Source organism: Cervus elaphus, chromosome 7 (assembly GCF_910594005.1).
Source record: "Cervus elaphus chromosome 7, mCerEla1.1, whole genome shotgun sequence".
In the NCBI taxonomy this organism is placed as follows: Eukaryota; Metazoa; Chordata; class Mammalia; order Artiodactyla; family Cervidae; genus Cervus; species Cervus elaphus.
Genome location: NC_057821.1, coordinates 16,945,710 through 16,972,590, shown reverse-complemented (window position 1 = coordinate 16,972,590; position 26,881 = coordinate 16,945,710). Strand labels below are relative to the sequence as shown.

Here is a 26,881-nt window from a genome sequence, read left to right as displayed (position 1 = left end):
CCTGCAATGCAGGAGACGTGGGTTCAATCCCTGGGTTGGAAAGATCCCCTGGAGGAGGGCGTGGCAACCCACTCCAGTATTCTTGTCTGGAGAATCCCCATGGACAAAGGAGCCTCCTGTCTTTCTAATGCAGAAACTGAGGCTCAGAGGAAGCTAAGCTTGGTCTAAGTGCACATGGCTAGTGAGTGGCGTGTAAGAACCTTGCAGAAGTTGCACAACTAATGACCAGTTAGTGCAGGAGCCAGGGTTTGAATCCTCCTCTTCTGCTCCGTCCCAGCCCAGACCCTGAGTCTCCCGTCAGCTATGCCCCAGCTGCTGCTGCCGCTATACTTGGGACCCTGCTTGGGCGACCCAGGACCCCCAGCACATCCAAGGATGAGGCTCACACAGGAACTGGGGCAGAAGGACAGTCCCGGGAAGGAGCGAGGGAGGAGGAAGAGAGAAAGGAGGCGGCGGATGGGAAGAGGAGGAGGAAGCCGGGCAGCCCCAGCCTCGTCCCGCCCCTTCCGGGGACCCAGCCAGGTTCCAGGTGACTAAGCTCCGAGAGCTGAGAACACCCCATCTCAAGCTCAGCCCAGCACGGCCAGCTCTGGAGGGAGGGTGGGGCCCGACTGCATACCTTCCAGGTTAACATCTGGTTTCATTTAACCGTCTCCTCCCCTCTCAGGTCCTCCCTGTCAAATGCACAGCGTGTGTGCATTTAGAGAAGTGGTTCACACGGGGGGGGGGGGGGGGGCGGTGTTTCCTCTCCCACCCCACCCCCGGGGGACATGTGGCAATGCGGGGAGACATTTTTGGTGGTCACAACTGGGAGGTGCTACTGGTGTCCAGAGGCCAGGGATGCCACCAAACATCCCATAGGACACCAGCCTCCCCTGCCCCGCCCATGGCAAAGAACCATCATCGCACAATGCTGAGGTCAAGAAAACGAGTTTAGAGGTGGAAGGAAGGCCCCCATCTCCACTATCTGCTTTCTGCTGCCTTAAGCCTCCCACTCCTCCCATTCCACAGGGGGCAATGAAGTTTAAAGGGCAAGGAGAAGGTCCCACCAGCCCTTTCGCTCCTTGCTGAATCACACTCCCGTTTTCACTTGGGTTTTGAGTTAAGAGCCAAAAGAAGGAATCTGACGCCCTCTTTCCATAACCCCCACAGCCACAGGCAGACCCACCCAGGCTTTTTAGATATATCATGTATACATTTGTCCCTTATACCCAGACCAAGAATGGGGAAGAGGGAGACTTCAGGGTGGCACTTTCTGAGTAGGGCAAGAAGACTTCATATGTGGGATGAGGTCCAATACTTCAGGCCCCTCTTCCGGCCCCCTGCCTATCTGCTGGCCTATGCGCCTGACATGCCACCATTAGCACCTCCCTTTTTCGTGGAAGGCCTTGTGCCCTGTCAAAATGCAAATAGCACTGGGTGAGGCAGCTGGTGAAGCCTCCCAGGGCACCTGATGCTGGAAATGTGCCCGGGCTTTGGAGTTTGAAGGTCTAAGCTCCGGACCTGACTCTGCCCTTACAGGTCGGGCATCCTCAGGCAAGTCACTGAACCTCTTTGAGCCTGACTTGCCTCATCTGCAAAATGGGGCTAATAAGGCTATGTACTGCACAGCTTGTGGTGGGGGCGCCATGAATCGTGGGAGCTGTAAAAGAAAGTTGGTAATTATCATCAGCCCCATCCAGAAGTTACACGGAGGTGTCACACATGCTCCCCCGAAGCTTTATGAGCACTTATTTGCCTTCAGTGAGCGGACGGGGACTCTGAAGGGAGTCAGTGAGGAGGCCAAGTTGGGGGGGGTGGGCCTCGGGTTCCTCAGGAAGCCTGTACCACCCACTGGGTACCTGCTCTTCCGGTACTTTATTTATTTATTTATTTTTGGCCACACCACGCTGTGTGCGGAATCTTAGTCCCCCAGCCAGGGATCGAACTCTTGTACCCTGCAGTGGCAGCTCAGAGTCCTAACCACCGGACCCCAGGGGAGTCTCTCTGGTCATTTATAATACACTCTGCCTGTTTTCCCATCTACGAAGGATAACAGAGACTCTATCTCATAGGGTTACTATGAGTTAATGAGATACTCTCCTTAAGCCGCCTGGACGTCTTTAGCCCTCAGTAAACGTTGACCAGCATTATTACTTATCACAAGTGTGCCGAGGAGGTGGGGCCATGCAAACTAACGGTCCAGGAAGCCTCTCGGGGAAGTGAAGGGGCAGAGACCAAAGGAGCTGAATGGTGGTCACCTGCCCTCCCCCCACCCCACCCCCAACCCGGGGAGACTAGGACAGCTCCACAGCTGGGGAACAGGAGCTGGGCAGTGTCATTGGCACCTAAACCTTTGGTAAAAGTCCCTCAGCTCCCAGGTGGGCTGGGCAGGGGCCTTCACCCTCCTTTCTGCCAATCAAACTTCTTGCCACTTTGGGCTGCCCTGACCCCACACCATGATGTCATCCCACCTGGAACATCCTTGACCAGCGCCTTCCTTGGTGGTGAGATGGAACTTGTGGCGGCCAAGGGCTCCAGAGGTATTCAGGGACTCTTGGGAGGGCACTGGGACACCAAGTTAGGGAGAACTTGAATGGGGCTGGGGGCATTGTGACACCTCTTTGACAACATAATTCCTTCTATCTTCCTGAGGAGATACAGGGGCAGGGCTGGGGGCAGAAGTTACAAGGTCTGAATGGTTCTTTGAACCTTAATACCTAGTCACTCTGCAATTCCTTCTTCCCATGGTGCCCAGGACTGGTGAGCTATGGGCAGTGGGGTGAGTGGAGAGTGCGAGAAATCATTCTGTTTATCCAGGTAGCTTGGGGAGTCCTAATGTCCCCGAACTCCCCAAAAGGTCACAAGAAATCACTGGCATGGAAGAAATGTAGCCGGCTAACTCTCTATTCGCTTTCTTCCTCTCTGTCTGCCTTCTCAAGTATAGGAATGAAGGATGATGGATGAATGGACGGATGGATGGATGGATGGACAGATGGATGGATGGACACATGAACTCATGGATGGACACATGGATGGACAGAGGGAGGTGGATGGATGTGAGTAGGTCGACAGATGGTGGATGAGCAGACCCTCCTGATTTGAGCCCTGGTCACCTTCTTAGTCTCATCTCTTGCTATCTTTTCCCTCACTCTGTGTAGCAGCTACTTTCTTAACATGCCCTGCTCTCTCCCTTCTAAGTCTTTGAATTTGCTGTTCCCTTTCCTAAACCTCTTCAAATAAGGGGTTAGAAGATGAAGGGATGGATGGATGAGTGAGTAGACAGGTGGTTAGGTGGGGTGGCCACGGGTGAGTGGGTGGGAAGATGGTCCATGCGGATAGATGGTGGGTTGTTGTATAGAGGATGGGACTTCAGGCTCAAAGCCAAACTTTATGAGCTTGAATCCTGGCTCTACCATTTTACTAGTTGTGTGACCTTGGGCGAGTATAAATAACTGACCTGTCTATACTTCTGTTTACTCATCTGTAAAATGGTTGGACTAAAGGTCCCTAACTACTAATAATAGAGTAGGGCAACGCAGTTAGGACAGTGCCTGGCACAGAGGAAGCACTCAATAAATATTAGCTATTATTGGACTTCCCTGGTCTAGTGGTTAAAACTCTGTGCTTCCAATGCAGGGGGCATGAGTTCGATCCCTGGTTCGGGATCTAAGATCCACATTACACACAATGTGACCAAAACATAAAAAAAAAATAATAAAACTGGCCATTATTATGTGTGGGTGGGTAACTCTATTGAGGGGTAGGTGGCTGAATGGGCTGCCCTCTTGCCATCTTCAAAACCAGATGTCTCCTCCCAACACACCTCCTTCGGGCCCGATTTCCCCAACATCAGACTTCCAGGAACGTGTCAGAAATGCCCCATGTTGGACTGCCCTGTGCTTCTCCCTGGGTCAGTGAGGGAGGAAAGGAGGAGGCCCAGGGTGAGGGAGGCAGAACAGCTGGTGACTTCCTGCCCTCCGCCCACTGGCCAGGGCTGGGTGCAGGACTGTTTCCTTCCTGGCACCGTCAGCACTGCCTGTTGAGTATGGTGTAGACTTTGGGGCCCCCAGGCGGACTGGGAGTTGGGGTGTTAATGACTTGTACGCTGTGCTCAGATCTCACACCCTAATGGTAATGACCCCTAATTTCTGGAGAAGATGGGAGGGTCCAGGAGGGGAGGCAGGCAGGGAGGAGGGGGGAAGAAGGGCAGCCCTGGTGGAGCCGCTGATCTGGGATCTCCAAGGCTCTGGGCAGATGTTATCTTGCTTGGGAGAGGGTGGGGAGGAGGGCCTGAGTTATATAGTTATTATCATTTCTAAGCCCCAGACAGCACTGAATCAGTCCTGCCTCCTGGAAGCCCACCCTTTCTGACTTCTCTGCCACACCCCCAGCATGAGCTCATTTTATTCCTCATCATAATTCCTGGAAGGTAAGGAGGGTGATCTGTACCCCACGGCACTCAGTGGGTGTTTGGGAAGGATGGGGAGAGCTGGTGACACGCCGGGCTGACTTGTGGAGCCCAAGAAGATCCCCACCCCTTGCCACACACACCTGTCCTCTGTCCCACTGTCCCTCCTGCCCTCTTTGCTGTTAACGGTACAAACATGTGGCTTTCAGGGTCCTGCTACCGTCTTGCTTCAAGTAGCCTACTTATTTGAACATCCTCTTTCTACTCCTCCTTGTCTGCTGTGTGATTTGGACAAATTACTTAACCTCTCTGATCCTTACTTGAGTTTCCTTTGTTGGACTTCAAGTACAAACGACTGAGCTATTCCTACAGCTCACATCAGGGTGCCTTATCACCATTGGTCCATGAAGGCCTCCTCTCTTGTTATATTAATTTTCCCTCTTTATCTCTAATCTTCAACCACACTTTCCACCCACGCCCACCAGAGGCAGCTATTCTAATGTTCTTAATAAGTATCTTCTTGTTCAAATGTGTTTTCAAAATACATCTTGTTGTTTTGTGTGCAGGTAGTGTTCATATACATAAGTGGTTTTGTGTGTTCCAGATCTCATTCTGTTGTTTACTTTGATCGCTATCTTCTGTTTTTAAGATCCATCCGTGTTGCTGCTTGAGCCTCATTCCTTGCTTCCAAAAGGCTCTGTATGTTTTTCCTCCCAGTTATCTCCAACTCCCCATCTCCACAAACAGCACTGCAATGACATCACATCCACAGGCCCTTATGGACCAAGGTGAAGGTTTCTTTGGGGCCTACTCCTAAGAGAGGATTGACTGGTCACAGGGTATGAGTAGATGTCACTTGGGGCTTCCCTGAAGACTCACTGGTAAAGAATCTGCCTGCCAATGCAGGAGACTCGGGTTCGACCCTTGGGTCAGGGAAGATCCCCTGGAGAAGGAAATGGCAACCCGTTTCAATACTCTTGTCTGGAGAATACCATGGACAGAGCAGCCTGGCGAGCCACAGTCCATGGGGTCATAAAAGAGTTGGACACGACCTAGCGACTAAACAATAGATGTCATTCGAAGTCTTTTTCCCTCCATCCACAACATGGATGTATTGTCCTCTTCCTTGGTAGAGCTGACTTGCTGGTAGTAGGTTGGGACTTCCCTGGTGGTCCAGTGATTAGGAGGATTCCACACTTCCACTGCAGGGGGCACGGGTTGATCCCTGGTCAGGAAACTAAACTCCCACGTGCCATGTGGTGTGGCCAAAAAATAAATGAAAAAAAAAACACTTTTAGAAGATGATATTGGGTTAATGCACATAGTCCACTCGGCCCTGTGCCTCACACAGCAAAGATGCTCAGTGAATGGTAGATGCAGCTGCTATTACTTTCAGGTCTCAGGAAGAGAGGGCGAGACAAGATGGACCCACGAGAGGGTGCATGGAAACACACTCAGGGCTCAAAGTCCCCATTCAAGTGTTGGTCTTCAGAACACGTGAGAAGTGTGCAGGGCTGTGCTGATTCCTAGAGGGTAGGGACCGATCCTGAAGGCTAGAAGCAGAGCACAGAGCTGGTGCGGAGGAGACGGCCATGCCCTGGGGAAATACTCCCTGCGTTCAGTGCCCACCTCTCCTTCCCCGGGGCGCCCCCTGCACAGGAGACACCAGAGATCCTCGTCTGCTGTTCTGCCTCCGCTCTGCCAGCCAACGAACACGTTACTCAGATGGGAAACCACACCTGAGTGTTGGAGCGCACCATGTGACTTCACAGGGCTTCCCAGGTGACCCAGCGGTAAAGAATCCGCCTGCCAATACAGGGGCCACCGGAGAAGCAGTTTCCATCCCTGGGTCACGAAGATCCCCTGGAGAAGGGCATGGCAACCCACTGCAGTATTTTTGTCGGGATAATCCCGTGGACAGAGCAGACTGGTGGGCTATAGTCCATGGGGTCTCAGAGTTGGACATGAGCATGAGCATCCCACTTTACAGATGGAGAGACTGAGGCTCAGGAAGCCTGCATGATCTCACTGGAGGTTAGTGGCACTGAAATCCACATCTCCATGCTGGCCCCCATCCAGTGTTCCTTTTTTAAAAAAGGAAAAATATATTCCATGCTAAATTATGTTCTTTGGGACTTCTCTGGTGGTCCAGTGGTTTAAAAAAATCTGCCTTCCAATGCAGATTCGATCCCTGGTCGGGGAACTAAGATCCCACATGCTGTGGGGCATCTAAACTCATGTACCACAACTAGAGCACCTGTGAGCCACAACTAGAGAAAGCTCTCTTACCTAACAAAGAACCCTTATGGCCAATATTAAAAAATAAATAATGTTCTTTATTATTTGTAGAATTTTAAGTTAAGACAAATGACCTACCAACAAAGCACATTACTGAAAAGTAAAAGCCCCACCTGTCATCCTAGCATTCCCCGCCTGCTCCCCAGCCCCACTACCCCCACACTCCCAGTCAGCTCCACGGTCTTGGTCCCTTTGAACCCCTGGCTGTCCATTCACAAATACACCTTATCTACCTAGAGTCACAATATACATGAGATTTGGGTTCTTGTTTTTGTACTAAACAATCTTTTTTTAACATGTACACATGATTTCAGAGGGTAAGATGTGTTTTACAATGGAATATTTTTGCCAGGCTTTTGAGCCTAACCTTGTAAACACCTACCCCACCCCATCTCCTGGGCCCCCGTGGAATTTTCCTTCTTGAGGAAATGAATTTTCCTTCTTTGTTGAATGGGTACTGCTTTTGTGCAGCCTCTCAGGGGCTCCGTTCTGTCTGTTGTTCTGTTCAGCCCATCCATGCCCAAAGTCAAGGCAGGGAACTGGGGTGAGGGCACAGAGGTACTAAGTACCCACCGTGAGTCAGACTCTCTGCTGGGTATTTTAACTCTCTATCTCACTGAATCTCATAACCACCTACATTAATAGCCCTTGTTTCACAGATGAACAAACTGAGGCTCAGAGTGGTGGTATCTCAGCCAAGTTCACACCCTTGCTAAACAACAGAGTCAGGATTCAAACCTATTCCCTAGCAAGGATCTTTCCCATTCTGCCATGGTACCACCCACGGAGCCCATGGTTACGAAGGGAAATGCATGCGTCCCTCCCCAGCACCCTCAAACACACCACTCCCCACTCAGGGCTGGATCTTGGATCCTCATACTCTCAGGCACCAGGACCAGGACATAGGAGTCCACGTTAGCCAGGCTTCCTCTTAGCCTGACCACATTTCCTGGCACCTGCCCAGCCCAGAGGAAGGCTGGGGTTGGCAGAGGGGGTGGGTGGAGACTGAAGCCCACTCCACCCTGCAGGCTGAAGGGAAGAGTGTCAGGAGCTGGTCTGGGAGAAGGCATCTCCCACCTGGAGCACGCGGTGGGACGAGGTGATCCGCAGCTCAGTGGATATGGGAGTTGCCATGATGGGAGTTTTGACTCTTGCCCTTGCAGAGCTCGCCACAGAGACCTGGGGTGGGGATGCGGTGACTCTCGGTGTCTCTCAGCCTGCCCTTCCCGCACGCAGAGTGCACTTCCCCAGCCAGGAGCGTTTGCCTTTGTCGGAGGGGAGACCACCACTTTGACAAAGGCCCGGCTGGGTCCCTGGGGAGACTGCACCTGCCGGGCCCCCATCCCACCCCACGTTCTAGTACGGGCCAGGAAAGTCGGCTCTTGGAGGTGACTAAGTAACTGCCAAGCCAAGATTTAATTACAGGATTGGGCTTTTGGCTGTTTGGAGGGGAGTCTGTTATTTGGCTGCTTCTTTTCCTGGGGGACCAGGTGTGAGATGTCGTCATTAGATGAAGTGGGGCTACAGCAAGGGGCTGAGCTGGACAGAGAATCAAGCCCCGAGCCTGCCTCCAAAGTTGTCTGAAACAGCCCCCCACCTCTCCACGCACCAACTTGGAAAAGGAATCTGGGTGAAATGGGGGTAGAGGGCAGGGAGAGCCCTGCTGTCTCTGCAGCCTCAAGCCCTTCTGGATGTTCATGCGTCACCCTGGCTCCCCCCTTTCCACCACCCCCACCCAAGGCTAACCCCTAAGGCAAAGAAACCAGAAGGGGAAGAAATGAGCAAACACTTGAGGAATGGCCCCTGGGTGCCAGGCCCTGTGCTGGCACTTCACATCTATTATTTTATTTAATCTTCCTAATGACCCTCAGAGAGGATACTGTTATTACTCCCATGTTACAGATGAGGAAAGGAGCTCAGAGTTGTTTTTATTTCCTTATATGCAAGCTGTTTACCACGCCCTTTTCTCCTTCCTAAGAAGTGTTCCACAAACTAACAACTTTTTCTTTTTCTGCCACCAGCACACCTGTCCCTCCTGCTTATGTCAATTAACCAAATGATTAAGCAATTAACCGATCAATTATACAGCCTCCCACAGTCCCTCAGCCTACTCTTTCTCCTTCTCCTGGTCTTTCATCCAGCTGCTAAAGATCCTTACAAACAGCTGTTAGCCACCAGTTACCCTTGCCTGCTCCGTCACCTGGTAATCACCAACTCTAGGCCTGAACTTCTCAAACTATAACATGCTCCTGAATTACCCAGGGGTCTTGATATATAACTGACCCATTTTGCAGTACAGCAGAAACTAACAACATTTTAAATCAACTATACTGCAATAAATTTTTTTTTTAAACTGCTTAAATTACACTCTCAAAAAATATATATTGCAGATCTTCTGCTGGGTACCTTAATGCAACAGCTCACTGAATCTCATGATGAGTTTAAATTAACAGCTTATTTTACAGATGAACAAATGGACGTCTCAAGAGGTTGCTCAACATCTGGAATGGAGCTAGAGATCCTATATTTCTAGTAAGATCCCAGGTGATGCAGAGGCTGGTTTGTGGTGGGTCCATTTGTTATTGTTCAGTTACTAAGTCATGTTTGACTCTTTTGCGACCCCATGGACTGTAGCCTGCCTGGCCCCTCTGTCCGGGGGATTTCCCAGGCAAGAATACTGGAGTGGGTTGCCATTTCCTTCTCCAGGGGATCTTTCCAACCCAGGGATCAAACCTGAGTCTCCTGATTTGTGGGCAGATTCTTTACCACTGAGCCACCAGGGAAGCCCCATGGTGCTTCTAGACTAAACTCTCCTGCCGAGTTATTTTTAAATTTTTTAACAGCAAATATATTTCCCATGGTTTGAAAATTATAAAGTGTAAAACAGCATTCAGTGAGAATTCTCCCTCCCACTCTTTTTTCCCAGTTCCCACCACGTCCCACTAGTAACCACTTTTACTAGTTTCTTCGGTTGTCTTTCCTTAATGTCTCTGTGCCAATACAAGCAAATAAGATTATACATAGTAAAAGTGAAGTTGCTCAGTCGTGTCCGACTCTTTGAGACCCCATGGACGCTAGCCTACCAGGCTCCGCCATCCATGGGATTTTCCAGACAAGAACGCTGGAGTGGGCTGCCATTTCCTTCTCCAAGGGATCTTCCCAACCCAGGGATCGAACCCGGATCTCCTGCGTTGCAGACAGACGCTTTACCATCTGAGCCACCTATCCTGCCCCAAATGGTAAAACACACACACACATACACACACACACACACACACACACACACACACACACACACACACGGTTTTGTCAACAGTTTATCAGTTTATCTGGTAGAAAACTGGACACAGCCGGCTGACTCATTCATTTTTAGAGTTGCATGATTATTCCATTGTGTGATGATGCCATCATTTATTTAACCAGTCATCTTTAACTGGACAATCTGGGTTGTTTCTGCCTTTTTAAGCGCGTCACACCCTGGCTGACCTTGCTATGACCTCTCTTCCATCTCCCAGTTCCTAGTGTCACCACCCTGAGCCCTTGCAGAGGTCTTTGCTCTTCCTGCCTGCCCTCCTCAGATCCTCCAGCCCACCCTGTTTTCTCCTTCTCTGAATCCCTGTTAATCCCATTGTTAGTCTCCTCCTCTTCACTTACCTCTTCACCCTTCACCTCTCCATGTGTCTCTCCCTGTCTCCCCAAATAGACTAAAGCAACTTGAACTCAGGAACCATGCCTCTGATTTCTCTGGATCCTTCACAAGAATATTATTTATAGGAACTTCCCTGGTGGTTCAGTGGCTAAGACTCTGAGCTCCCAATGCAGAGGGCTCAGGTTTGATCCTTGGTCAGGGAATGAGATTTCACATGCCACAGCTGAGATCTGGTGCAGCCAAATAAATAAATATTTAAAAACAAGAATATTATTTACATGGTGGAAGTTGTGTATGAATGGAATTACTGGATGGTGACTCTCCCGGGGATGGTTCAGGGTGTAAGAGCCCAGGAGCTACCCAAGGTGGGAGGTCTCCAAGAAGGAAGCCCCTATCTTGTGCCTGAGGTTCTAGAGCACTTGACTGGGTTGTGATCATGTCCAGGGCACGAGGCGGCATCAGGAGTCCCCTTATGCCCTTCCCGTGTGGACAGTGGGAGGAGCCATGATGTAGAGGTAGGGGGTGGAGGGGCGGATCCTGGGGGTATGTGTGGATGCCCTTCCTGTCTCTGTCAACATCCTTGTCATCCTTCAGAGGCCAGCTCAAGCCTCAGTTCTTCCAAGAAGCCTTCCTGGACCTCTCCAGGAAGCCCAGGCTATTCTTCCCTCCTCTGAATTCCTGCTGTGTATGTATCACTGGCAGCAGTCACTGATCTGTACTTAGTCATCGTGGTCTGCCACCTTGAATCATGTAAACCCAGTTCCCTGATGAGACCCCAAGACCCTGCAAGGTAGAAATAAGACTTCTATAATTGTCTTTTAGCTCCAGTTACCTTAAACCTTCAGCACGGCAACAGGCATGGGAAGCCTCCACACATATTCTGAACCCGAGTGCCCTGGGAGTGGGTGGGGTAGGACAAGGTTGACCACGGATGTGTCACCAGTCAAAAACATTTAGGGGAACACAGTGTCTTTAAAGATGCTCTGTCCCCCGATTCGTTCCTCAATCCCTCCCCTCCTGGTGGGAAAACGATGACCTCCCAGCCACAAGCCCTGAGGGCCCTTCTCATCCTGTCCCTTGACACTGGAGTGGACTTTTCAAGAATGCCACTGTCATGAAAAACAAAAGCAGAGGATTGTCTTAAATTATGAGATTAAAGGAGTATGACCAGCAAATGCAATGGGTGAGTCTTTTTTTTTTTAAAAATTATTTATTTGGCTGTGCTAGGTCTTAGTTGCAGCATGAGGGATCTTCATTTCGGAATGTGGGACCTTTAAGTTGTGGCATGCAAACTCTTAGTTGCAGTTTTGTGGGATTAAGTTCCCTGACCAGGAATTGAACCTGGGTCCCCTGCACCGGGAGCAGGAAGTCTTAGCCACTGGACCACCAAGGAAGTCCCACAATGTGTGAGTCCTGATTGAACTGTGGGTTGGAAAAAAATAAAAAACTGAAATGACACCTTGGGGGATAAATGGGAAATTCTTAATGGGGAGTATATTTTAGATATTAATAGTGTATCGATCAATGTTAAATTTATGGTGTGTGATAACTGCATTGTGGTCATTAGGAGAATGTCCTTAATCTTAGGCAATGGATACTGAAGTAGTGGTCAGGGTAGGGAGATGTGCCATACCCGCACTTATGAACCATCAGCAAAATGAAAATGAACTGTGTGTGTGTGTGCGCAGGTGGTCATTTTACTGTTTCAATGTTTTCAAAATGAAAAGTTTGGAGGGGAAAGGTCTGTGGTAAAAGAGGGGTGCCATTCCAACTGTCTGGGAGAAAGAGGAGGGGAAATGTAGCCGGGGGTTCTGATGGAATAGCTCAGGGGAAGCACTTCAACTCTGTGACTCGATTACTGTCCCCCGCCACACACACACACACACACACACACACTAGCCTTCCACCCCTGGTGCCCAGAAAGCATTCAAATGTAACCCCCCCCGCCCCCATGGCCTGACTCTCTCAATCTTCCACGCAGAGTCTCAGGTCCTCATCTGATGGGACCTCCCCTGGTGGAAGGCCACCCCCTGGCCAAGCTAGAATAGTATCTGAAGCATCTTAAAGGAGCACAGCTCGTCCCCCTGGGGAATGAACTGAACCTCGGTGGGCTTGAACCACCAGAAGTTTTTAAAAATTGCATTCACTTAGAGGATGAAAGGGAACCCTTGACACTGTTGGTGGGAGTGTAAACTGGTGAAGCCACTATGGAAAACAGTATGGAGGTTCTCAAAAAAATAAAAATAGAACTACTATGTGATTCAGCAATTCCACTCTTAGGTATATGTCTGAAAAAAATGAAAAAAAAAAAAAAACAGTTCCAAAGATATATGCACCCCAATGTTCACAGAAGCATTATTTACAATAGGCAAGATATGGAGACAGCCTAAGTGTCTATCGACTGATGAATGGATAAAGAAGACATTTTATTTATAAGTATACACATAAGTATGTATACATTACACACACAGTGGAATACTTTTGTTGTTGTTTAGTTGCTTAGCTGTGTCTGACTCTTGTGCGACCCCATAGAGTGTCACCCATCAGGCTCCTCTGTCCATGGGATTTTTCCAGGCAAGACTACTGGAGTGGGTTGCCATTTCCTTCTCTAGGGGATCTTCCCTGACCCAGGGATTGAACCTGCTTCTCCTGCATTGTAGGCAAATTCTTCACCACTGAGCCACCACTCAGCCATAAAGAGAATGAAAACTTACCATTTGCCACAACATAGAAGGACCTAGAGAGTATTACGCATATAAAGTCAGACAGAAATACATGTAAATCCATGGCTGATTCATGTCAGTATATGACAAAAACCACTACAATACTGTAAAGAAATTAGCCTCCAACTAATAAAAATAAATGAAAAAAAATAAAAAAAATTTAAAAAGTCAGACAGAAAGCAAATACTAAATGTTTTCACTTATTCGTGGAATCTAAAAAGTAAAGCGAATGAATGTAACAAAACAAACAGACCCACAGACATAGAGAACAAAACTATTAATAGTTGGCATGGGGAATAGTAGAGAAAGAAGGAGGGAAGGACAAAATAGGGGTAGAGAATTAAGAGGCACAAACTACTATGGATAAAATAAATAAGCTACAAGGACCTATTGTACAGCACAGGGAATATAGCTGATATTTTATAACTTTAAATGGTATATAATCTATAAAAATATTAAATCACTATGTTGTACACCTGAAAATAATAGAATGTTGTGATTCAACTGTATTTCAATCAATATATATATATTCACAACTTCACAGAAAAAAAAAGAATTTGATGTAAAAACAAAACCGCGCCAAGATTCAGTCATCCTGCATTCTCTTTGGCGCTTGTCAACGAGGATATTTTCCACCCTAGTCACCAGGTTGGGACACTAGTTTATTGCTTTTATTTATCGCTTTTCCCTTCTTTTCCTATAGGCATTTCCTTACAGGCATGGATGATTCCCGGCCCACTCTTCCAGGGCCTCTAGGAGCCATCGGCGTGCGCGCTGCGGCCAGCCGCCGCCCCAATGCTGCACGCACGAGTTGTTCCCCAAGTTCCGGACTGTCCCGGTCGCAAACCGCCTAGGAAGCGGGGACCCTGCCTGCCCCCTCCCTTCCTCGGGGGAAGGGGGCGGAGGAGGAGGGCCGGGAGGCCACCGCGGGGAGAGGGTGGGTCGTCTCCGCGCTGGGCGTGGGCTGGGCGAGGTTCCCCGGCCCACCGGGACCCGCCGACAATGGCCAGTTGTGGAAGGAGGCGGCAGGAATGCAGCCGGGGGAGTCGGGCGGCGGGGCGGGGGCTGCGGCCGGGGGGCGGGGCCGGGGCGCAGCGGCAGCGTCTTACCTGTCCAGGTAGTTCGCATTTCTCGGCGAGCGGCGGCGCCCCCAGCACCTGTCGCCCGGTGCGCGGGCGGGGAGGACGGCGCGGGGCATGGCCTGGTAGAGGCCCCCGGGGAGACGGCCCGGAGTCCAGTCCCGAGCAGGGCAGGCGAGGGAGGGACGGTCCTCCCCCGGCGCCCGCGCGGCCGGCGGCAGCATGAAAAAGAACCCGACGGTGCAGGGCACTTTCAGCAAACTCTTCGGCAAGAAGCATGCCAACCCGCCCGCCACCTCCCTCTACGCCACCAACCCCCCCTGGATCTTCACCCAGGAGGCTCCGGAGGAGGGGACCCGGGGCTTCGGTGAGTGCGCCCGGGAGCGGGAGCGCGCGGGGGCCTCCGCTTGGTCCCCCACCCCGAGGGCGGCCCTCTCCTCGGGCTCTGGGTGATCCGCGGCCGCGAGGGCGGGAGACGCGCCAGCGCGGAGGGGAAGCAACGCGTTTGAACCTGTGCGTTGGCCGGGCAGGAGCCTTCGGCAAAGGGAGGTCTCTGGGAAAGGGAAGGAGGGGCCCCTCCCCACCGCAAGCTCAGAGATCTTTGAGGGGGAGGACGCATCTGATCCTTGTCCCTCTCCCGAGGTGTTTGTTTTCCCTCCTCGGAGGAAGTTATGTTTGCTTTATTGTTGCCAGAAAGGCTTCCCGGGGTTTGCGGTGCCCTCCCTCACCCTTCCCGCAGCAGTTCTATTGAGTCTGAAGCCTTGCCTGGATCTGAGGACTTGGGGATGGTCCCTTCAACTCCTACTCTTTCTGCTTCCACCGTTCCCCCTCTCCCAGTTCCCAGCCGGGCCTCGCCTGGCCTGGCGTTGCAGGCAGAGAAGGAGCTGCTATCTGGGTGCCCACACACCCGCCTCTACCCTGAGGAAGCAGGATAGCAGGCTGTGCCAGTCACCCAGTCTCTTTCTGGGGTCACAGGCCCTTGTCAGGTCAACCTCGGGTGCCTATGAATGAAGCCCCTCCTGACTGCCAGCTGCCCTTGGCCCCTGAGTCGGGTTGATGTGTCTGCAGGTGTTTGAAAATATCATACCTGCCCTGCCTTTGGGCTCTGCCTGTGGGTCATCTGATCACTGCATCTTTCTGCAATTTGTACCTTCTATAACTGAGAGGGAATCTAGTCGGGTGAGGCCAGAAATTCACTTCTTGTGTCTGATCAGAGGTTCTGGGCCCGAGGAGGGTCACCCATCACTGCTTTAGCTCACCTGCCTTCATTGTCACCCTGTTACCTTCACTGATCTTTCTGGCCAGTGTGGGGACCCCCAGAGGATGTCACAGCCTCAGCCCCTGCTCTTGGATTCAGTTTAGCCCCCAGCTTATCAGGATCAGGACACAAGACACCCGGACAGGAGAGGGCAAATGAGACATCGCCTCTCTCTGACCCAAGGATCTCAGCTGGCTGGTGAACAGAGATGAGCAAATGCCATTTAGCCCTTTCTGAGCCTTTGTTATAAAAGAGTAAGTGCAAAAGGAACAGAGAGGTGACCTCTGATTGGAACTAGCATGTGAGCTGAGAGAGAAGGGCACCCACCATTTCCAGAGCAAACAGCAGGAGCAAAGGTAGGAGGGCCAGGGCAGCTCAGAGGCAGGGCTTAGGAACTTAGCAAATACATGTGTCCTGCCAAGTACAACTCTGTAAGGCCTAAACACCTCTCCTCACCTGAATCCCAAACATTTATTGACCCCTTCTTAGGTGCAAGGTACCATTCTAAAGTCCTCCTGTTGTTGACTTGTTTAATCCTCATCTAGCCTGTGATGTAGGGACTGTTATTCCTGTTGGACAGATGGGGAAACGGAGGCACAGAGAGGCTACGTAACATGCCCAAGAGCACACCGCTTTAAATGATCGAGCCAGGATTTTCTTTTTTTCTGTTTTTTAATATTTATTTATAGCTGTGCTAGGCATTCATTGCTGCACGGGCTTGGGGCAAGTGGGGACTACTCTCTAGTTGGCGGTGCGCGGGCTTCTTACTGTGGTGGCTTCTCCTGTTGCTGAGCATCGCTCTAAGGCGCGTGGGGTTTGGTAGTTTCGGCTCCCAGGCTCTAGAGCACAGGTTCAGTAGTTTTGGTGCCCGGGTTTAGTTGTTCTGCGCATGTAGGATCTTCCCAGATCAGGGATCGAATCACCACTGAGCCAGGGAAGCCAGAGCCAGGATTTTCTTAAGTGTACAGTTCACTCAGTTTTTTCTTTTTTTTCATAGACTTATCAAGTTGTGTAATTGTCAACACAATTCAGTTTTAAAACATTTTCATTGCCCTCAAATTTCCCTCATGAGGCAGAGCCAATATTTAAACCCAGGTTGTGGGGCTCCAGAGACCACACTCCAGCTTGCAGAGGTGACTTTCTGGAAGGTATGAATGAATGAAAGTCGCTCAGTCGTGTCCGACTCATTGAGACCCCGTGGACTGTAGCCCACCAGACTTCTCTTGGAACTCTCCAGGCAAGACTACTGGAATGGGTAGCCATTTCCTTCTCTAGGGGGTCTTCCTGACCCAGGGGTCGAACCCTAGGTCTCCTGCATTGCAGGCGGATTTTTTACCATCTGAGCCACCAGGGAAGCCTTGCAAGTGGAAGGTAATCAAGGGAGAATTTGGATGGAGAGGCATCTACGTGAGAATACCTCCCCTCCACACTCCTTCCCCAAGGGGAATGCCTTCCTTGCACACTTCCTACATTTTTGCTTTACGTACTTCTCTACATTTTTGCCATAGATAACTTCCCCAACACTTTTGCCTATGCTGAACAGTTAGTGGGGTTAGTAAAGAGATGTGGGCATGGTGCCCTGTCACCTCCAGCCAGCTGCTGCCTCCACCAGCAGAGCTGGAGCCCAGGGAGCCTCCCATTCCCCAGGGCACAGGTGGGTCTCCAGCTGACTCAGCCTGCTTGCACCACGTGGAGAGGTGGGAAGCAATGTGCAGCCAGCAGAATAGCCTGTCCAGTGTTTTGAGGGTATTTCCCAGGGCACCACTGGGTGTAGCAGAAGTCTTCCTGCTAAGGAGGACATGTGTTGGAGTTGGGGACAGGAAGGACTAGTGTTGAGGATTCTAGGATGTGATGGAGACCTTGGACCTATTTTGGAGTCCACCTCTGTCAATAATTGGGGGCCTAACCACTCTCTAGGCTTCAGGTTTTTTTGCTTCTGTTAAGTGGGTCCAGCAGTCTGGTGTCCAGGCTCCTTACAGAATGATTGCTTGAATTTTGTATATGGCAGTGTTTTGAAGAGCATTGAAAGGAAAAACACTAAAACAAGGATTGGCAAATTATGGCCCATGGCCTGATTTTGTAAATAAAGTTTTATTAGAACATGGCCAGTCACACCCATCATTTGCATATCATCTCTGGTTACTTTCCTGCTACAAAGGGCAGAATTGAGTGACTGCAGCAGAGACAGTGTGGCTCACAAAGCCAAAAGTATTTACTAGCTGGCCCTTTACAGAACAAATCTGTCAACTCCTGTGTGGTTTATTATTATCAGGGCATGTCCAGCTCTGAGCACTTCCTGCTTCAGTTCCTCCTCCTAACATTGCTGTAGACCAGAGGAAACTGATCTGTGAAGAGGTCTCAAAGGGGTTGGGATTAGAGTTTCATAGGGTCCCTGAGTCTGTGACATTCTCTGAGATGCTGGCAGTATTCATACCCTTGGAGAACAGCTGGTAGGACGGAGGGGGAAGAAAATCAATGGGGAGTATGTAAGGGAATTAAGGAGTACGCACTTGCTCTTTGGCTACAGGCATGTAAAAATCTGTTTGCACAAGGGTAGGCTGGGTGCAGCAGGTAAAATGCAAACAGTCATGTGAGTGTGGTGATGGGTAGATTTTTCCTTACAGGATTTCCCTGGTATTTATCCAATAACTATTAGAAGCGCTTCACTTAATGCAGCTGCATTCCTAATGAAGCCTAGGCCTCCTCACCAGGGCCACGCAAGGGTCTTAAAAGGCCACACAATTGTTTTTAAAGTACGTGAGAAAACAGAGATGTGGATCTTTCCAAATCTCATGATAAGGGACTTGCTGCAGCCGGAGACCAGGCTGCCAGTGACTCTGGACTCCTCCCTTGGCTCTTGGATTAGTTGAGCCAAGTTTCCTTATCTACTCTCACTCCACCCCACCCCACCAGTGGGACGCCCTGCTTGCTGGGGGCCCTTCCTCCGAAATGTAAGTCACCTTCCTCACGTAGGATGCTTATTTAAGATGCAGATTCCTGCAGCAGGGGGCCCCCCTGAGGTATAGGAAGTCAGAACCTCTGGGCTAAGACCCAGGTTCTGGACTTTTCACCAACTCCCAGGTGATTTTTTTTTAATTAATTAATTAATTTGTCTGTGTGGGATCTTTAGTTGCGGCATATGAACTCTTAGTTTCAGCATATGGGATCTAACTCCCTGACCAGGGATCGAAGCCAGGCCCCCTGCATTGGGAGCACAGAGTCAGCCTCTGGACTGCCAGGGAAGTCCCCTAGGTGATTCTTTTGTATGGCAAAATTTGAGAATCCTTCCCCAGATAGAGCTGGGCATTCTCTCCCCCACTGAGGACTTCCTGCAGTTCTACATAAATGTATAGGGCCTATCCCAGTTCCTTATCCATGAGAACCCCTGGGCGTTCTCCCTAAGGTGGCTGCAGGTTCTAGTAGTCATGCTCCTGGGGACCTTGTGTCTAAGGCCAAGCTAACGGGTAGAAAGCCATGAACTCCAGGCGCTGAGCACATATTTCTGGCCCGGGACAGGCTGGCACCAGCCTCCTGAAAGGAAAGCTGACCTGTGCGTGGCAGGAGTGTGAAGGAGATTTCTGTTTACTCCGTCCCCTGGAGGTGTGCTGTGGTTTGCTGGCAGCTCAGTACACACACACACACACACACACACACACACACACACACACACATGCCCGTCTCTGCTGTCCCATTATATAATCTCCTCTTGTTCCTGTAGTTCAACTTAGAAAGCCAGGCCCTTCCTTGACCACTACAGGCTACAGCATGCCCCTTCTCTCCCAGCCAATAAATTAATGATAATAATACCATCATAATCATTATTATTTTCTCCCCTCATGCTCAGTCATATCCGACTCTTTTTCGACCTCATGGATTGTAGCCCACCAGGCTTTTCTGTCCATGGGATTTTCCAGGCAAGAATACTGGAGTAGGTTGCCATTTCCTACTCCAGGGGATCTTCCCCACCCAGAGATGGAACCCATGTCTCTAGAGTCTCCTGCATTAGCAGGCGCTTATCTACTGAAACGGGCACTATACTAAAAGCTGTGTTTTCTCAATTGAGGAAACACTCAGAGGCTCCGTCAGTCTGACTCCAGGCAGCTCAAAAATTAGCGCATCCAGTCACCCGGGACCTTGTTAAGATCAGATTCTGATGCACTTCAGACAAGTTCTCAGGTGAAGTTCACCAGGGCTGTAGGCCATCCTTTGGGGAGCGTGTCCTAGCCTGGAAGCCGGCGGGGGTGTGGGGGGGGTGGCCTGTTTGCTCCGCTCCTCCTCCTCCAGTCCCCAACCCCGAGGCTCCTCCCCGCAGTGGTCCCCCCTCCCCTATTCCGTGGCTCTCCCAGCCCAGCCCAGCTCCACCTTCAGCGTCCCCTCTGCCCTTGGACAAAGGCTTCTCTCTGGCACCCTGGGTCAGACCTGCTGAGACTTGCTGGGACAGACCAGCCTTTTCAGGTTCCTGTCATGTGGCCCTGTTAATTAGCAAGGAAGGGCCTCATCAGCCGCTTGTGGGTTACATTCACATGGGGCCCCCTAGCTGCGTCCCTGAAAGGCTGGGGCTCCAGCCAAGGGACAAGGATCAGATGCCCTACCTCGGTGGGGTGGAGGTTGGGGCCTGTTTTGGAGTTCTGGGTTACTCTGGTCAAGGTAACAAACTCTCCCAGCTAGAAACACCACCCTTTTTAAGCACCTGGAATTTTTTATTAAAGAACATAATATTTATTTATTTATTTTTGGCTGTGCTGGGTCTTCGTTGCTGACTTTTCTCTAGTTGCAGCGCACGGGTTTCTCGTTGCGGTGGCTTCTCTTGTTCCGGAGCACAGACTCTAGGGCATGCAGGCTTCAGTGGTCGCAGTATGAGGGCTCAGTAGTTGCGGCTGCCCAGCTCTAGAGCACAGGCTTAGCTGCTCCATGGCATGTGGGATCTTCCCAGATCAGGGATCGAACCCCTGCCTCTGCATCTGCAGGCAGATTCTTTACCACTGAGCCACCAGAGAAGCCCCAAGCACCTGGAATTTGATGAGACCTGTGGCCAGTGCTCGTGGGGTCATTTGGGGGCTCCTGGCAATTTGGGACCCCGCACTGTCACCCCAGCCTTCCTCTCAGCTCTGCTAGCTTTTTTCTCTCCCTTGATTTTGGGAGGCTTCTCCCAAAAGGACCCCCATTTGACGGTGGGGCAACCCAGCCTGAGCAAGTGCTCAGAGTCCTCAGGTGCTACGCAGAGGAGCTGGGCCACGACCTCAGATCTGACTCCTGGATGCGTTTGTCTCCTCCAGGCCTCACCAACTCTTCAGGCTCGCTGGAGACTGAGCAAAGAGATCTCAAATTCCTGCGCTGATTCCCTGCTGTGCTGGCTGTAGCCAGAGGAAATTGGATTCTAGAGTCAGGTTGCCTGGACTTGAATCCTGGCCTTTTTTACTCACCAGCTGTGGGACCCTGGGCCGGGGACTTAAACTCTCTGAGCCTCAGTTTCCTCATCTGGCAGATGAGGATAGTAAGAGTGCCTCCCACACAGGTGTGTGAAGAGGGATGTAAAGAGAGCTTAGAATGGTGCTAGCTCATGACATGCGTATCAGGTATCACACAGTTACATTTAAAAAAAACAATTATTTTATTTGGCTGCGCCAGGGCTTGGTTGCGGCACACTCTTAGTTGCAGCATATGGGATCTAGTTTCCAGACCAGAGATCGAACCCAGGCCCCCTGCATTGGCTGCCTGGAGTCTTGGCCACTGGGCCACCAGGCAAGTCCCAGACAGTTACATTTTTATCCTTCATTTCCTCTCTAGTTTGGACCTATCTAGGATTTGAGGAAGGAGCTAAATAACTGTCCTGAACCTCAGCCTCCGTGGAGACCCATGGGCAGCTTTGGGGCTGGGGCAGGAAGAGCATTTTGTCAGGCTTTCACCCCTAAGCTCTGTGAGGAAAGAAAGCCCAGTGAGAGGTTCCTCCTTTTGGGGAGAAGCAGAAAGGAAGGGCCAGGAGTGAGGCAGCCATGGGTACCCAGTCCTCAGCTCCCCCAGAGCTGGCGGTTCCCCCCTCCACATAATACACACACACACACACACACACACGGGCACACACGCACACACACACACACACCCTGCTCCAAACTGAGAAAACTAGGTCAGCCTATTTGGGGAGAGGCAATAAGCCACGTGCCATGTGTAGGGCACCCCCTTATTTGTGCCTGGAGCCCAACACTGCAAGGGGGGACCCCATTTGGGCCCTGGCACCACTGCTGCTCTGAGACCTTGGGTCAGCGCCACCTGCCCCCCAGCCATTCTGTGCCTCAGTCTCCCCATCAGCACAGAGGGCAGCCCCAAGGGTCCACACTCTAGAATTCTCCCTGACAAGGGAGCAAAGGGCCACCCGCCTCCTGGTGGCTCTGCCCCCATGGGTAGAGTCATCCAGCTTCCTCTATGTCACCAGCTTCATCTCCTGACTTCATCTCCCTCAAGAAGTCCTCCTTTATCTCCTCCATTGAGGAGGGGGCTTCCCAGAAAGTTATTCTAGTGTCCCTGACACTGATCCCAGCAGAGTTCATTTACTTCTGCAGGAAAATCCCCAAAGTTTGACTCTGTTGACTTTCTCTTTATTTTAGACCTTGACCTTGAGACTCAGAAAGCCCCAGCCCTGACCTTGAACTCTCGGGCATCCCAGCATACAGTAGCAGTCACACTTATCCCACTTGCTGGTGTGACTTGACCAGCTGGGAACTGAGCCCGGGTATGAGGGCCCAGGAAAGTGTGTCAGGTTCTAGACACACCTCTTTTTCTTTTTTTTTTCCCCTTGAAATAACATACATTTAATATTTCATAGTTCTGTAGATCAGAAGTCTGATCTCACTGGGGTAAAATTAAAGTGTCGGCAACACTTTGTTCTTTTCTGGAGGTTCTAGGAGAGAATGTTTTCTCTCCTTTTCCACCTTCTGCCTGTATTCCGTGGCTCATGGCCCCTTCCATCTTCAGAGCTGGCAACGGCCAGCTGAGTCTTTCACACATCACACCACTTTGCCTCTGCTTCCCTCATCATATTTCCTTCCCTGAATCCCAGTCACACCTCTTAGAGCTGGGAAAGCAACTTGTATTTCCAAGAGGTGCTCCCGTGGAAGGGAGCCACTTGGGCCTTCCACGCCTGTCTCTACCAGAGCTGCTCCTTTCCCACAGGTATTCCAGAGAACAATCATGTTCTTAGAAAGGGATCCCCAGTTCAAAACAACCACAAACCGACTAAGACAACAGTGCCTCAGAAGATGGGCTGAGTCATGGAATCTGTGGGCTTCCCAGGTGGCTCAGAGGTAAAGAATCCTGCTGCCAATGCTGGAGATGCAAGAGATGCAGGTTCGGTTCCTGGGTTGGGAAGATCCCCTGGAGGAGGAAATGGCAACCCACTCCAGCATTCTTGGACAGGGGAGTCCCTGATGTTGAAAACAGTGAGATACAACTGAGTGACTGAGCATGCATGAAAGATGCTTAGAAGCGTGCCTGACCCATTACAAGTGTCCAATAAATTCTACCTGGTATTATATTATTACTGCTATTATAGTGATCAGCTTGCCAGGTTGCTTGCTTCTGAAACTCCTGTGCTTAGTCAGCTCAGTCGTGTCTGACTCTTTGCAACCCCATGGACTGTAGTCCGCCAGGCTCCTCTGTCCATGGGGATTCTCCAGGCAAGAATACTAGAGTGGGTTGCCATGCCCTCCTCCAGGGGATCTTCCCAACCCAGGGATTGAACCCAAGTCTCCCTCATTGCAAGCAGATTCTTCACTCTTTGAGTCACCAAGGAAGCCCCAAAATACTAGCCAGCCTATCCCTTCTCCAGGGGATCTTCCCAACCCAGGAATTGAACCAGGGTCTTCTGCATCGCGGGTGGATTCTTTACCAGCTGAGCTACCAGGAAACCCCTAAAACTCCTTGGTACACAATAGTAACTATTAGTATTATGGTAACTCAACTGCAGAGAGGATGCTTCCTTAACCCCAACACTGGTGCAGATTTAAATGAAATAGTGAGAGAGAGGGGAGCATGCCTGGGTTAGTCCCCACCCCACCCCCGGTCCTACTAAGGGGCCAGGCAGCCATGGATCTGGCTGCCAGGTCAGATCTAGGTCCTTGGTTTCAAAACAGCCCTGTCTAGAGAATGTCCCAGGAAACCCTGGTGTCAACGCGCTGATGAGACATTAGAGCCAGCGAGAACTGGGTGGGCTTTAGTGTTAGCTGTTGGAGCTGTGGTTATCTCTACTTTTCTTGTTTCTGATTAGGCCAAATCTACACTCTTACAACCTTCTCCCTCCCCACCCACCCCCTGGCATCTTGGTCTCCAGGCCCAGGCGTGGAGCCTGGCAGCCACACTGGGAAATCGGGTTTGCCCAGAGTTTATGGGATGGGGCAGTGCTGGGAACTGGAATTTCCAGGGACGAGGGAAAAGCTTGCCATGTTGCTCCCTCAGAAAGGTGGAGAATCTGGAATGTGCCACCCAACTCTCTCCCTGGTAGGGCAACACACAAAGGTTTCTGGGCCCCATTTTTAGGGTGCCCCCTGGAGCCTCCATGTCATATCCAAGGCCCTCTATGTCAGATCTGTAAACTCTTGCAATTTCTCCCTAAAGTCACGTACAAGAGGAAAAGTAATCACCATTCATCCAATGTTTCAGTTAGTAGGATACTAGTTCGTTGGAATTTTGACTTTTCTCCTCTGTCCTCTCTGGCTAAAGAGGAAGTCCCCCACATCCCATAAATGGAGAAAGTCCTCCTTGCTCACGGCCCATGTAGTAGGAGGTCTGCAGTGACTCCTGCCTCTCGGAGGTGACAGTGTGAATCTGGGGGCAGGATGGGAAATTCCCATCAAAGTGTGCTAAGAGTCATGAGGGTGATTGGTTGAGAAAATGTGACTAACATCTCACTCCCTCCCACTCCTGTAGAAACAACCCAGGGCACAGGTCCAGCAACTAGAGGAAGAGAAATATTCTGTATCATCTTTCTACAAGGAACAGAACCACATTTGCTGGCCCCATCATCGCTTCCATTGTACAGATGGGAAAACTGAGGTTCAGACAGGTTATGTGACATGGCAAGTCCATGGTGGAGCTGGGATTTGTATTAAATCAGGTGGACCCTACTATCCTATTCTTTCTGCTCTATCCTCAAGGGCACCTCAAATGGAACCATGACCCCCAATCATTGATGGTTTGGGGGCTAAAGAAATCTTGGGTTAAGGACTTCCCTGGCGGTCCAGTGGCTAAGACTCTGCACTCCCAGTGCAGGGGGCCTGGGTTCAGTTCCTGGCCAGGGAACTAGATCCCACATGCTGCAACTAAAGATCCCACATGCTGCAACTAAGACCTGGCACAGCCAAATAAATAATAAACAAACAAATAAATAAACGAGATCTCAGGTTAGCAGAGTAAAAAAAGGTGGGTGTTGAGTCACTGGGTGGCCTCATCTGCTTGTTTCAGATTAGAAATTCAAACACTCGAGAGAAAACAGCTTGTTTTCTTCCCTCTCTCAGAGATAAGCTTTAGTCGGGGCCTTGGCCAAGCTCTCAGCACCCCCAAAGGAGGGTCTTGTTGTGGGAGTGAAGGCTCAGATCCTGCAGTGGGTGGATCAGAAGACAGATGGCTGCTGGGGGCCGAAAGCCCCAGGAGACCCCGAGAAACCACCGCTGGAGTCCCTTGCAGTGCTGTTTCCAGCACACACCCACCTATAGGATCTTGTCATGAAGAGGCGCCAGGCAGAGCCAAGCAGGGGCCACCAAGGGGCTTGGTTTTCCTTACTGGGAACTGCAGGGCAGACTAAACTCAGTCGGCCCCCATGCCCTTGATCCCTAGTCATGGTCTTCCCCTTCTTGTCTCCTCTAGATGGGATCTATTATGGAGACAACCGGTTTGACACCGTGAGTGAGTCGGGAACCGCCACGCTGAAAGCTCGGCCAAGGGTCCGGCCCCTGCTCACTTTTCTTCCGCTGGTGAGTATGTTCTGCCCTGAGGTCAGAGGGTATTCTCTGGGCGGGCCATCTGGGCTGCCACAGAGGAGGCAGCCCCACCTGCCCTGGTCCGAGTGGTCATCAGCCTCACCCTCTGTCCATCCCCTTCCTTCCTGATGCCAACTGAGGGCGGCTACTGGGAGGAGGCGTGGTTCACGACAGGAAGGCTGAGATTAACGGTGTCAGCTCCTTTGAGTCGAAACCTCAGGAGGGGTTATGGGGAACTTGGGTGCAGAAGTAATGCAGCGGTGGGTACCTCCAGCTCAATGGGACTCCTATTCTACACTCACCAGGGGCTGCCTGCTCCATGCCAGGCCTTGCATAGAATGCTGGGATTCAGAGATGATTGAGCCAGCTTTGCTCAAGGAACCCCCTGCCCAGTATAGGGGATGAATTGGTAAAGAGACTGTTAATACATAGGCCAGAGCAGGAGCAGCCGACCTAGCCACAGGGGTTGGTCAAGGAAGGCTTCCTGGAAGAGGCGACACCTCAACTGTCTCAAAGGTCAAATAGCAGTGACCCTTGGGAGAAGGGCATGTGGACTGCTTTATTTGTGAGTCTGAAACTGCCAGAAACCAAACACTCCCTTCTGGAGCCTGTGGTTGGGCTTTTGTTCTCTGACAAGGGAAGGAGACTCAAAACAACCTCTCTGTGACTGGTTCTATTTACTGTGACGAGAGCTCTGGCTTTTCCAAGACAGCCTAAGCCTGTGCTGTCCAATAGAAATACAGTGCGAGCCTCGTGTATAACTTTATCATTTCTAGTAGCAACATGAATAAGAAATAGGTAAAATTAGCCCTGAGATGATCATTCCAACTCTAACCAACGTAGAAGGTACGACTGAGATGTTTTACATTCTTTCTTTCACGCTAAGTCGTCAAAGTCTAGTGTGTCGCACTTTGAGCACACATCCTGCTTCTGAGCAGGGACATTTCAAGGGCTCAATAGCCACTTGTGGTCAGGGGCTACCACATACAAGAGCCCAGATTTAGACCTAAACAGTCAGCCTCATAAATTCTAGGTTCGTTACCATCCGTGAGACCTGGGTCCCGGGTGGGACAATACCGTCACAGGGGTCACAGCATCTCATACCTCCATGAGGCTCTGTTCTGATTCAACTCAGAAGGCACCAAATCCTGATCTGAGTTTTCAGGAGCCCTTTAGACCTCACAGCACCCAACACCTTGGTCCCTGCACCCACAAGTTCTGCCCGGCACCGCCTGGGACAACCACCTCCGCATACTCAGAATTGCAGCGGTGGGCACCCAGGGCTGACACACCCGTGCCCACTGTGGTTGATAAAATATTGAAATAAATGGCTGTCGCCCCTTGAGTGGCTCTTTCTCTCTTAGCTCCTCTCTGAGGTCTGCACCAGCGAGTAAAGGGTTAATGCGGCATAACTGAGTTTGTTCTGATTGGTCAGCATCCTATATCCCTGCCTCTACCCACCCATCCACTTTGGACCACTTGAGTAACAGCACAGGTCCATGCCTTTCTGCCCTCC

General features: G+C 50.8%; 1 protein-coding gene and 1 long non-coding RNA gene across 3 annotated transcripts in view; both read left to right on the top strand.

Annotated features, from left to right (window-relative positions):
- Window positions 1-3,939: 3,939 nt before the first annotated feature.
- On the top strand, window positions 3,940-5,884 carry LOC122697073. The gene is made up of 3 exons (XR_006341989.1): window positions 3,940-4,113; window positions 4,303-4,411; window positions 5,108-5,884. It is a non-coding gene; the product is annotated as an uncharacterized LOC122697073 (long non-coding RNA).
- Window positions 5,885-13,905: 8,021 nt separating this feature from the next.
- Window positions 13,906-26,881, top strand: part of C7H6orf132 (chromosome 7 C6orf132 homolog) — a 34,979-nt gene continuing 22,003 nt past the window's right edge. Inside the window, exons 1-2 of one of the 2 annotated variants that reach the window (XM_043907456.1) lie at window positions 13,906-14,506; window positions 25,253-25,359. In XM_043907456.1, the coding sequence (XP_043763391.1) occupies window positions 14,362-14,506; window positions 25,253-25,359 (252 nt within the window). In that variant the 5' untranslated portion in view covers window positions 13,906-14,361. The remainder of the gene's footprint in view (window positions 14,507-25,252; window positions 25,360-26,881) is intronic. The other variant, XM_043907455.1, reaches the window with a different exon arrangement.